Source organism: Mesoplodon bidens (assembly GCF_964165515.1).
Source record: "Mesoplodon bidens genome assembly, chromosome: 14".
Taxonomy (NCBI): domain Eukaryota; kingdom Metazoa; phylum Chordata; class Mammalia; order Artiodactyla; family Ziphiidae; genus Mesoplodon; species Mesoplodon bidens.
The window spans coordinates 37,788,382-37,802,086 of record NC_138170.1 but is presented as its reverse complement, the minus strand read 5'-3'; the positions used below and the strand labels follow the sequence as shown (position 1 = coordinate 37,802,086).

Below are 13,705 nucleotides of genomic sequence, written 5' to 3'. Positions count from 1 at the left end.
CAACATATAGGTATGGTCGCTCTTTTTAATTTTAGCCATTCTAATAGATGTGCAGTGGAATCTCATTCTGGTCTTTAATTTTAATTTCCCTAATGACTAATGATGCTAAGCCTCTTTTCATGTGCTTATTAGCCATTTGTGTACCTTCTTTGGTGAAATAAATCAATTCCCAATTTTTAATTAAGTTGTCTTACTACTGAGTTGTAAAAGTTCTTATATGGTCTGGATACAAGCCCTTTATTAGATATATGATTTGCAAATATTTCTCCCAGTTTGTAGCTTGACTTTTTAAGTTTGGGGTGTGTTTGGTTTATTTGTTTTGGTATTTACTTTTTAAAATTAATTTTATTAAAATACAATATAAATACATAATCAAGATCCAGAACATTTCTATACCCCAAAAAGTTCTCATGTGCCCCTTTACAATCAATCCCCACCACCAATCACTGAGTAGATGTCAATCATTAGAAATTACTTTAGGAAATTTTAGAAGTGCATATAAATGATATACAGTATGTATTCTTCTGTCTAGCTTCATTTGCTTAGAATGTTTTTTGATATTCAGCCATGGTGTTGAATGTATCAGTAGCTCTCTCCTTTTTATTCCACTGTGAATATACAACAATTTGTTTATCTACCAGTTAATTCCAGCTGAGGTTCATAAATGAAGCAGTTATGAACATTCAGGTACAAATCTTTTTGTGGACGTATGTTTTCATTTCTCTTGGGTAAATACCTAGAATAGGAATTGCTGGGTCATATGGTAAGTACAAGTTTAACTTTAAAAGAAACTGCTAAAACAGTACTCTAAACTGCCTGTACTATTTTAAGCTCCTTCACAGCAATGTATGAGAGTTGTAGTTGCTCTGCATCCTTAGCGTCATTTGATATCATTAAGTCCTTAATTTTTTACCCATCCCAAATGAGTAGAAATATCCAGTTGTAGTTTTAATTTGAATTTCCCAGATGACTGTAGATATTGAACATCTTTTCATGTATTTACTGACCATTTTTATATCTTCTTTTATGAAGTAACTAAATTTATTCATACCTGTTGTCCATTTTTAAATTGTATTGTTTGTCTTACTGTGTTGGAAAAGTTCTCTATAGTATTAAATACACAGTAATACAAGGTAGATTTGGAGAGCATTAATACGTCTAATATTTTGCTCAATTTCTAACTTCATATAGTAAAAAAATATGTACTGAATAAAAGGAAAATGGGTTAAGAATAGAAGAATGGTGAAAATTTAATAAATATGGTATAAAATTAAATTGACCTCAATCTTAACCCATTCATTTCTCAACAACCACAATAACAACAAAAATGTCAAAATAGGGAATTCCCTGGCAGTCCAGTGGTTAAGTCTCCGCATTCTCACTGCTGAGGGCCCGGGTTCGGTGCCTGGTCGGGGAACTGAGATCCCGCAAGCCATGCAGCACGGCCAAAAAAAGGAAAAAAAAAAAAAAAAAAGTCAAAATAACCTTATCTAGATTATACGCAAGTAACATCTGAAATCAGAAAGTTGTTGCCAAGATCCACAAATTGCATCTCCAAGTCTGATCGTGGCTTTAAAAGCATAAACCTAATCTATCTGGTTTACTTAGTTTATAATTTACTGGCATCCCAAAACCCATGTCCTAGGCTAGTAAGTGCTGATGGTATGTAACCAAGCAAGAGGTTGGATATGGACCTTTAAACTGCCAATTCTAGAACTGTTTTCCCTCTTAATTTTCCTCCCTTTCTTCCTTTATCTCCTACTATTCTTTAATCTCTTCTAACCTCTATTCTTTAGAGTTTGGTCATGTCCTATCATCTTTTTAAGACTGATTTAGAGTGATTAGAACCATCGTTTTTCGAACATTTTCATCACCCCAGGTGAAAGAAACACCTCACCCTTTAGCAGTCACCCGTCCTCTTATTTCTCCCAATCCTCACTAGCCACAGGGAACCACTAATCTATACTTTCTATCTCTACAGATTTGCCTATCTTAGTCCTTTTATATAAATGGAATTATACAACATGTGATTCTGTGTAATCTCCTACTTTTAAGTCCTAAGATTTCTGAATATAAAATCTAATGCAGCCATATATTTTCTCAAATACAAAGCTATAATTTTTATACATATTATTTTTTATTTCTTTTCCTTGTTAAATATCTCTTGATGGAACTGCAGCCTTCATATTCATGATGGAGTATTCATAATAATTTCATTTCCTTGGGGAAAAACTATAATATGAAAATTATTTGGCAAAAACATTGAAGTAACAAAACATTGACTGTTGATTCCTTTTAACAATGTGTTATATAAATTATTCCTATTTTAAATAAAGGAATATATTTTACTTACTACAGAACCTTACCTTGACTAAGATGTTCATGGTAAATAGATGCTAAATTGGGAAGATGTTGTTGGAGATGAGATGTTAGCTCTGCGTGTGAATTAATCTGAACTAGCTCCTCTTCACACCCAGATTCTTCACCATCAAAATCAGCCATGTTTTTTTCTGATTTTGCACTGACCTGGGAGCTGCTGCAACTGACATCATCTGCACTTAGCATATCATCAACCATATGACTGTAACACAGAGAGGAGTACAAAGTTAGCAATTACAAATTTAAACACACATTGTGAATCACAAAAAATATCTCTCAAAACATTTGGCACAAGTTACAACCCACTCAAGAATAAAGCTACATTTGTTTGTTAACAATATGGAATATTGACAGCTTTACAAAAAATAAAAAGCCCACAAAGTCAGCACTATATATTAATTATACAATATATACCTACATATTATCTGGCCCATCAACACACTTCACTAAAACAACTTCAAAGAGAATAATTTTAGGAAAAAAAAATAGTAAACTTAACTGTTAGATAATTTTTTTATAAACTCAAATCTTAAAGTGAAACCTTAAAATTTATTTACATTTGCTCATCCAACTGCAGAATCAAGTCAGATAAGGAAAAAAATTTCAATTTACAGCTGCAATCTAGATGTGGTTAGTATTAACTGAGGGACTTTTAACTCAATAAACACCTATTAAGCCCTCCTTTCTAAAACATACCATATGGGGTGCTCTAAGAATGTAAAGACAAAATGATAAAAATAACACGAAGAAGAAAAGTTCAGGATTGATTTAGAGACTCACAAATGGTACCCACAGACAGAGAACATGGAAATGGCTAACATTAAAAAAAAAATCATTAGGTCTTTTCAGGTAGAGGGTTGGTGTGAACACTAAAAGAGATTTACAATGTACCAAACTGAACATATTACCCTACTCAGTTTTATGAGCTAATTGCTTTGTCTTCAGTATGTCCTGGGGAGAACTCTGAATGTGCATTTCTGTAATGTCAGACCATAAACCAGTGGTTCTCAAACAAAAGGCCAAGGGGACATCTGGCAATGTCTAGAGACAATTTTTGGTTATCACAACTTGGGAGATTCCTCTAGTATGTAGGACTAGAGGCTAGGGATGCTGCTAAACATCCATCCTACAATGCAGAGGGCAGCATTCACATTGCTGTAAATCGAAAACACAGAATTACCTGGCCCAAAACATCAATACTGCCAAGACTAAGAAACATTACTGTAAACTCATATGGGTCAATGATAAGAAGAAAAAGGCAAAGGAAATAAAGTAGGAATATGTATGGATGTGTAGTTCTCCCAAACAACCACATTAAATTCTGAAAGGCCTGGCAAATAGTCAGGTTTAAGATAAATCCTGATAAACTGCATATCCCTATTTCATCATTAACTCAAATATTACTACTTGCAATGACAGTAATAATAAATAGCAGCTAATATTTATTAAGTTCTTATTATGTGCCAATCATATCAGCCCATGAAATGCTCACAATAAGCCCATGAGATAGGTACTATTGTCCCTATTTTATAGATGAGAAAATGATAGTAAGAACTACTGAGTACCTTGCCCAATACTGTAACACTAGTAAATGACAGAATCACTATTAAACACCATAGGTGTATTTCACAGATAATCAAAAAGCTTTATGCTGAGGCTTTATCCTTACTAACATTCTAAAATTAGAATGTGCATAAAATTTCCCTTTTCATAATCACACTTTAATGGAAGTTTCCACAAGCAATTTACTATCTACTATTAGGCAATTATTACAAGGGGCTGAAGATCTAGATCTGTGTTGTCCAATACAACAGCCACTAGCCACCTGTGGCCACTGCACATGTAAAAAATGGCTGGTCTAAATGAAGATGTTAGGAGTAATAAATATACACAGATTGAAGATCTAGTACAAAAAAAATTTTTATTAAAAATTTTACACGGACTACATGTGGATATATGATATTTTGGATATTACTGCTTTAAATAAAATTTATAATTAAAATTAATCTTATCTGTTTCATCTTGCTTTTTAAAATGTGCCCATTAGAAAACTAAAAATTGGGACTTTCCTTGGTGATCCAGCGGTTAAGACTCCATGCCTCCACTGCAGTGGGGCATAGGTTCGATCCCAGGTCGGGGAACTATGATCCCGCAAACTGCAGGGTGTGGCCAAAAATAAATAAATTAATTAATTAAAATTAAAAATTACATACTTATGGCATGCATTTGTAGCTTACATTAATGGCATGCATTTGTAGCTTACATTATATTCCTATTGGACAGCACTGATCTAGAATATATCGCAATTGAATAAATATAGGCTATAATTAACTCCCTAAAGGAAATGTAAGCTGTTTTATTTTTAGGTAGACTTACCCATCGTGGTGGTGATGATGGTGGTGGTGGTGGTGATGATGCTGTGGACCAATAAACTGCCGACAATTAAATAATTCATTCCCAATAGTCTCCCCAAGAAAGTCCCCAGTGCGTGTAATACAAGATTCCTGAGATGCTTGTGCTATATGAGCAGCATTCATTTCCCCTGAAATATCATGTTCTGGGTCTTCGGAGTGTGAACAGGCATCTAGCATTCGTATTCGATTATCTACTGATGGCACTGACTCAGTGTTAAAAACCAGGTCCTTTCCTGTTCCATTGCTTGTCCCGCTTCTTTCTGACGGACCTTGAGAATCCCCTAAGCAAATGCCTGCTTGACTTTCTAATTTCCTGTTCCGATGATCTGTACCACAACTGCTTTTAGGAGGATTATGACCATGATCATCATCTTCATCTTCTTCTTTAAGGGCTTCAATATCTGCAATGTCTTCTGACTGTACCTCACTGCCAGGGCTCCCTGCTGACTGGCTTGCATGGCTAGAATTCACCTCATTGCTAGATCCATCACTATGTCCACTACTGCTACCAGGACCACTGCTTCCATCTTCACCACTGTTGGCAGTTTCATCAGAACTTCCCTGCATGGATTCCTACATTTAGAAACAAAGAGATTTAAACAAATATTTAAACTAGTAAGAAAAAAGTAAATGACATTAACACACTGTACTTTTTTAAAAGGCTGCCACAGTCCTGACAAAATTCATTGAACAATACAAAATGGAATTAAAAACTCAAAGAAAAGTAAAGAACCTCAATGATACTTAAAAAGATAGGAAAGGCCTCAACTGGCATCATGTTTATATTCCCAGTTCAAAGGATAAACATGGCACAAACCCCAAAATCAAAAAATCTCTTTAAAGCAGGAGGAAAAGGTATTTTCATACCTCTGTATCTGAAAGTCGCTGCTGCACATGTTTGGTTCTATTAATAAGTTGCTCATCCATTTCAATGTCACTGCCTCCACTTTGATGGGTATCGCTGTTATCACTGCTTTGAGGACTGGCTGCAGGTGACCCTATATTAAAATGATGGGGTTTTTTTACTTCTAACTTGTATTAACATGTATCTATCAGAATGTTATCCTTTGATTCTTTGATATACCAAAGCTTCATGCTAAGTAGCCAAAAATATAATCTGGAAATATGTTAACATTTGCCAATTATTTCTAAAGAAGATATACATGATTTCAATTAAAAGTCAGGATACTAATGATTTCAGCAAAAAGGGTAAGACAGATAGGTAGTCAGGATTTACATCTCCTATGCAAAATGAACTTTATGACTGTGATACAAATATATTATATAAAATTAATTAACTCTAGATGATCATCAAAATAAAACTACAAGTCATCTTGCCATACATTTCTAAGACTCAACTTACAAGGTGATGGTGCAGCTCTTCTGAGCTCTTCGTCCTCTGAAGGAAAAGGAAAAAACAGGATGGAAATAATCTAAGTGACTGAATTTCTTTGGGGCACATATCAGTTGTTTTTATTATATAATCAACAAGATATAGGTAGGGAAACCTGCAATAATGTAAGTCCCCACCACGTGTCGTAGTACTTGTGGGTGCCTGCACAGGAATGCCTAAGAAAAGGGTAGTATATGATGTTAGGAAACAAAAAGAGGGGTAAAGCTGATAAAGTTTTAGGAAACCCTAGAAAGCTATACATGTAAAAGCACACATAAAATACCTGGAAAGACAGAAAACTCTGAAGTAGAAAACACAGAAAGAGAAATGTATCATCATGTCTTATTCTCAAAATTATTTCTAAAAGAAATCATGTTGACTGTTTTCTAACCAAAAGCTCTAAAGCTTTTATGACATAGTTTTCTTTTTTTCTTAAAAGAACACTAATGAAAGAAGATCCAGTTAACTACTGAAACGTTATTGTTGTTATTTGAACAGTAAACCAAAAACATGAGCTAACCCCAATTTATTAACGTTTTAAGAAAACCAACACCTCCCTTTCCAACTTATTTCAAAATTGAGATTAAACTGAAACTAATTTGCAGAAACTATTTCAAATTTGAGTTATAAGCTATGAACAACTTACTTCAAATTACATTATACTTTACTAACCTTTCTTATTTCCAATGGGAAGATTAGTGTTTAGTAAAGACGCAAAAGAACTCTGTTTAGATAGCTGGGCCTTAGCTGCTAGCGCATTATTCCACAATGCTTTAATTAACATCGATGCCAAGTACAGTGTCTTTAGAAAAAAAAAAAAAAAGAGGAGAGGTTGAAATTAGAGGTTTTAGGAAATACTGTAACAAATTTAATATCCTTTTGCCTAACTGAAATGCCAACAGTAATAAACTACAAGTTAAATCATCTGAATCACAAATAAATTTTCACTTTACAAAAAAAAAAACATTATGTTTTGAATGAATTACCTGTTCAGTATGAACACTTGGTTCAAGAGCTGAGACCAGATTAAGAAGATGTCTAAGTGGTACTGGATCCAAATTCTTGATGAGTGAAGGAAATAAGTCATGTATATACCGACTACAGTGTTTCAGCTAGAAAATAATAGTAGAGACAATAGTCAAAAGTAATCACACTACATAAATAAATAACCTGACACCAAAAAAGTTATATAAGTTTAAAAGTGAAGAAGCTGGCTAGTACACTGATATTTTTTAATATATTAGTAAAATGTTAATTACCAAATGTCATAAATCGCAGTACATAAAATTGTGAAAATAAAATTCCACTTAAGCAGAACTTCACTTTATCCAAGCAAACCACAAGCATAATTTATTAACCTCAAGAAGGAAGCCTGCAATAGTCTCTGGAATCCAAGTATAAAAAGGATTCCAGGGCTTCCCTGGTGGCGCAGTGGTTGAGAGTCCGCCTGCCGATGCAGGGGACACGGGTTCGTGCCCCGGTCTGGGAAGATCCCACATGCCACGGAGCGGCTGGGCCCGTGAGCCATGGCCGCTGAGCCTCCGCGTCCGGAGCCTGTGCTCCACAACGGGAGAGGCCACAACAGTGAGAGGCCCACATACCGCAAAAAAAAAAAAAAAAGGATTCCAATTAAATTTAGGAATATATCACTAATATAAAAACAAGTTAAATATTTAATTAAAATGTAGGCAATAAAAAATAAATTACAATTAGGAGAGAAAACCAAATAAATATTATTTTTTAAGTGTACAGTAGACCCTTGAACAACATAGGTTTGAATTGTGTGCATCCACTTATACAAGGTTTTGGGCGTTTTTTTCTACTAAATACATACTACAGTACTATATGATCCACAGATGTGGAACTGTGGATACGGAAGGCTAACGGTAAAGTTACACATGGATTTTCGACTGTGGAGAGAGCTGGCGTCCCTAATCCCCATGTTGATCAAGGATTGACTGTATTATATTTCTCACATTAAGTGGTTATAAAGTATTTATATAACATGGTCATTAATTGAAATACAGTACAAAATAGAAACCCCTTTATAATCAAGGTCTACATAATATAAACTAGGAAAGTCTCCTTTGTTATACTAAACAGAATTATGTAAATATGAGGGAAAATATAATATTTACAAAGATATGACTATTAAATATTACAATGTCATGTAAAATAAGCATCTTTTACAGCTACAAAGGTGCTAACTGATAAATCAAGATACAGCAACAAATCTGACTTGGTCAGAAATACCCAATTTCAGGACTCCAAAGGTAAAATGTATCCTACTTATCTACAATACATAAAAAAAATACATAAATGTATCCTACTTATCTCAAAAGGTAAAATGTATCCTACTTATCTACAATTCTTATCTATAAGAAAATGTAGATTTTTCTATTCTAAAACACTGACTTTTACATTTTTCAGGTGTAAATCATATAAACTCTCTTCTACTGCATCATCTTATCAGGGTAAATATATACAACCTAATTCTGAAACAGAAGGTAAAATAAAATAACACTGGAAGAATTCCTCTATGTTGAGGTAACTTCTAATAAACTACACTATTTATTTCAATGCTACTATTAAATTCAACAGTATTCTTTACACAACTGCAGTGCTTTAAGACCAAAAACATCATTTGATTTTGAGAAGTGAATCATCAATTATAAGTCTGCCGATTTTACAGATCTCACCTAAGAATATTTTAATATAGTATTAATTAACATTATAATTGGACTGTACTAACAGTTTATACTTGCTTTTTGTCAAGAAGTAACTATCAGATTTACACTTTTCCTAGTGAAAATGTGATTAAAACATACTGTGTGATAAATTCCTGATTTGTACCAGCGTAAATATCAATAAAATGGGATTTTCATAATAGATATAATTTTGGTTATTTTTAAGTAACAAGACCCATAAAAGATAATTACATAATCCTGTAACTGAGGCAAAAGACACATAAGGCTCTTTTCAAGATGCACTTTATGAAGACACATCCAAAAGTCAGGAAAAAAATATTAAGATTGACGGCTTTAGTTCCTGGTAAAAATGGCAGTGTGGAGTTCGTTCACAGACTCTTCTTAACTAGTTATTGAAAAGAAAAGAGAAGAAAAGAATGTCAGGGAAGATGGCAGAGCAGGAAGTGCCAGGAATCCAGCTCTGTACATAGAAAGCAACTGTACTACTGGCAGAAACTGTCTGATGTAACTATTCTGAAACTCTGGAATAGCCAATTTGAACTCTTGTGCTCCCAAAGGAAAGCTTGGCTGGTTAACTGTTGTTAATGTTGGCCAATTTCAGCCTTCAGTGTGATAGCAGCTACCCATTTCCTACTCCTTGACCCTATGGCAGGCAGCTGTGGGGACAGCAATATATGACTCCGGTACAGTTTGTTAGAGCCATGGGTGGGCAATAATGATCTTGTCCAAATAATAATGTCCAAATAACAAACTTCTGTGTTCTGAATTCGGATTACTACATCTGATGGGTGAGGTGCAGGCACAGAGGTTAGCTGCCATTGTTTCAACCCAAATCAGCGAGAGTGACTACTGGGGGAATTAAAGGAGCCACACCAAGGTTTTTTTTAGACACTCAATAACAACCAAATATGTAGAACAATTTAGAAAGGTACTGCACATTCCCAGGGAAAGACAGAGCTCAGAAAAATACCTGAAAAGACCATGAGCTTTCACATTAGATCATTTTTAGGCTAGGGATCAATTAAAAAAGAACAAACTCTGAGAAAAGAAGAGAATCTCTTTTCCAAAGTTACCATATTATAAAATTCAATGTTTTCAACCAAAAAAAGAAGAAAACCAACACAAAGTATAAAAAGAAACAGGAAAATACGGCCCATCCAAATAAATAAAATAAATCAACACAAATGTACCCGTCATTTGTAGAATACTCACCCATAGGAATTACTAGACAAAGACCTTAAAACACCTACCCTTAAAGATGTTAAAAGAGCTAAAGGAAAAGGATGAAGGCTGGAAAACAATGCATGAACAAAATGAGAATATCATTAAAAAGACAGAAATTATAAAAGGGAGCCAAAAAGAAATGCTGAAAAGTAAAATAACTAAAATAAAATATACACTAGAGAGGCTCAAAAGCAGATCTGAGCAAGCAAAAGAATAAGCAAACTTGAAAACAGGACAACTGAAGAAAATAGGACAACTGAAATTACTGAATCTAAGGAACAGAAAGAAAAAAGAATGAAGAAAAGTGAAGAGAGTCTAAGGGAACTGTGGGACACCACCCAGTCTACCAATACACTCGTTGTAGAAATCCTAGAGGAAAAGAAAGGTACACAAAGTATATTTAAAGAAATAATGTCCAAAAGCTTCTCAACTTGAGGAAAGACGTAAGTCTACAAATCCAAAAAGTTCAACACACTCCCAGTAGGATAAACTCAGAGTTATACCAAGAGATATTATAATCGAACTGTTAAAAGCCAAAGACAACGAAATAATCGTGAAAGCAGGAAGAGATAAGCAATTCACATAAAACAGATACTCAATAAGACTATCAGCCAATTTCTAATTACAAACCTTGGAAGCCAGAGGAAGAAGGATGATATTTCAAAGGGTGAGAGAAAAAACTTTCAACTGAGAATTCTACAATTGGCAAAATCTGTCCTTAAATAATGAGAAATTAATACATTTCCAGATAAACAAAACTTGACCTACAACTAGACCTGCCCTGCAAGAACTGCAACAGGAAGTCCTTCAGAATAAAATGAAAGGAAGCTAGACAACAGTGAAGAAATAAATATCTGATAAAGGTAAATATATAGATAATTAAAAGCTAGCATTATTATAGTTTTCATTTCTAACTCCATTTTTTAATTCCTACATGATTTAAAGAACAAAAACAAGAAAAATTATTATTCTATACAATTGGGCACAAATTATATAAAACTGCAACCTGTGATATTAATAACAAAATAAGGGGGATGGAGCTGTACAGAAAGTTTTCTTATGGTATTTAAGTTGGCATAAATTCAAATTAGATTGTAAGAACTTCAATATGTCAAATGTAATTACCACTTTATACACAAAATATCTATAAAATACACACAAAAGGAAATGAGAAGGTAATCAAAATATTTCACTACAAAAAAATCAACTAAAAAAAGAAGGCAGTAATGAAGGAAAATAATGGGCAAAAATACTATAAAGACTTATAAAAAACAAACAGAAAAATGGCAGAATTAAATTCCTCTTTGAGTAATTACTTTAAATATAAATGGTTTGGGAAGAGAGATAAATTAGGAGTTTGGGGATTGAAATATACACAATACTATATATAAAATAAATAATTAAAAAGGACCTACTGTATCGCACAGGGAACTATACTCAATATCTTATAATAACCTATAATGGAAGAGAATTTTAAAATATATATATTTATATATATGTATAACTGAATCACTTTGCTGTACACTTTGCTGAAACTAACATAACACTAAATCAACTATATTTCAATAAAAATGTTTTAAAAATAAATAAATGGTTTAAACACTCCATTCAAAAGACAAAGAACAGCGGAATGGATTAAAAAACATGATACAAATATACAATGTCCTCAAGAGATTCATTTTACATCCAAAGACACAAACTGGAGAGGATGAAAAAAGATATTCCGTGTAAATAATGAGCAAAAGAAAGCTGGGCTGACCATACTAAAATCAAGTAGTTTAAATTTTTTTAAAGTAACTAGAAAAAGAATTATCACGTACTCCAACAACCCCACTCCTGGGTATATATCCAAGAGAGTTAAAAGTGGGATTTCAAAGAGAGATTTGCACACCTATGTTCACTACAGCATTACTTACAGCAGCTAAGATGTGAAAGCAGCACAAATGCCCATCAACAAATGAATGTATAAATACAATGTGGCACATACATACAACAGAATATAATTCAGCCAAAAAGGGGAGGAAATCCTGTCACATGCCACAACATGGGTGAACATGGTGAACATGGGTGAACTTTGAGGACATTATGCTGAGTGAAATAAGCCAGTCACAAAAGGACAAATACTATAGGATTCCACTAATATGAAATATATAGACAGAATGATGGAAGCAGAGTCAAATGATGGATACCAGATGTGAGGAAAGAGAATTGGGGAGTTGTTGTTCAATGGATGCAGGCTTTCAGTTTTGGAAGATGAAAAAGTTCTAGAGATCTGTTACATAACAATATGAATATAATTAACACCATTAGAATTTTTAAATGGTTCAGAGGGTAAATTTCATGGGTTTTTTCCCTACCACAGTTAAAGATTTTTTTAAAAAACAGGTTAACAGAGACAAAAGGCAACATCATTCATTAATAAAAGGTTCAATATAGCAAGAATATATAATAAACACTGAAGCAAAAATTGACAGAAATTAAGGGAGAAACAGAAAGTTCTACAATAATAGTTGCAGATGTCAATAACCCACTTCAATAATAGATAAAACAACTAGACAGAAGAAAAACTCGTAGAGCACAATAAACCAATGAAACCTAACAGACATATAGAGAGAACACTCCACACAACAACAGCAGAAAACATTCTTTTCTAAAGGATGTATTCTTTTCTAAAATACAGTTTTCCAGGACAGACCATATGTTAGGCCACAAAACAAGTCTCAACAGATTTAAAAAGATAAAACAAGTCTCAACAGATTTAAAAAGACAGATATCATATAAAGTGTTTTCTCTGGCCACAGAAGGATGAAGTTAAGAAATCAATACTAGAAGGAAAACTAGAAATTTCACAAATACATGGAAATTAAATAATACATTCTTAAACAACCAATAGGTCAAAGAAAAAAATGACAAGGGAAATCAGAAAATATTTAGCAACAAATGACTTGAAAAAACAACAAAACAAAATACATGGGATGCAAAAAAGCACTGCACAGAAATTTATTAAATGTAAATGTAAATTTAAAAAGATCTAATTATCAACAACCTAATTTTATCATTTAAGGAACTAGAAAAATAATAAACTAAACCCAAAGCTAAAAGAAGGGAAATAATAAAGATGAGAACACAGATAAATGAAAACAGATTAGGAAAACAATTTTAAAAAATTAACAAAACCAGTACTTGGTTCTTCTAAAGATTCAAACTAACAAACTTTTTGCTAGACTGACTAAAAAATATTTTTAGAAGAGTAGAGAGAAGATGTAAATAGCTAAAATCAGAAATGAAAGTGGAATATTACTACCAAACTTAGAGGTTAAAAAAAATTATAAGAAAATACCATGAACAACTGTATGCCAAAAAAAATTCCTTACAAATTACCTAAATTGACTCAAGAAGAAAAGGAAAATGTTAATAGAGCTTTAACAAGAGACTGAGTCAGTAATCAACATCCCAACAAAGTACTAAAATACACGGTCTTAACTAGTGAACTCTACCAAACATTTATAGAAAAATTATCGCCAATCCTTCTCAAACCCTCCCCCCAAACTGAAGAGAATGAAATACTTCCTAACTCATTCTATGAG

The 13,705-nt window shown here is 33.2% G+C and overlaps 1 protein-coding gene across 4 annotated transcripts in view; it reads right to left on the bottom strand.

Moving 5' to 3' along the window:
- The window catches only part of USP34 (ubiquitin specific peptidase 34), a 245,101-nt gene that overhangs the window by 132,480 nt on the left and 98,916 nt on the right, over positions 1-13,705 (bottom strand). For 3 of the 4 annotated variants that reach the window (XM_081253585.1, XM_081253587.1, XM_081253588.1), the window contains 6 exons: positions 7,173-7,298; positions 6,859-6,988; positions 6,157-6,192; positions 5,661-5,791; positions 4,756-5,366; positions 2,367-2,581 (listed from right to left, as the gene is read on the bottom strand). In XM_081253585.1, the coding sequence (XP_081109711.1) occupies positions 2,367-2,581; positions 4,756-5,366; positions 5,661-5,791; positions 6,157-6,192; positions 6,859-6,988; positions 7,173-7,298 (1,249 nt within the window). The remainder of the gene's footprint in view (positions 1-2,366; positions 2,582-4,755; positions 5,367-5,660; positions 5,792-6,156; positions 6,193-6,858; positions 6,989-7,172; positions 7,299-13,705) is intronic. The other variant, XM_081253586.1, reaches the window with a different exon arrangement.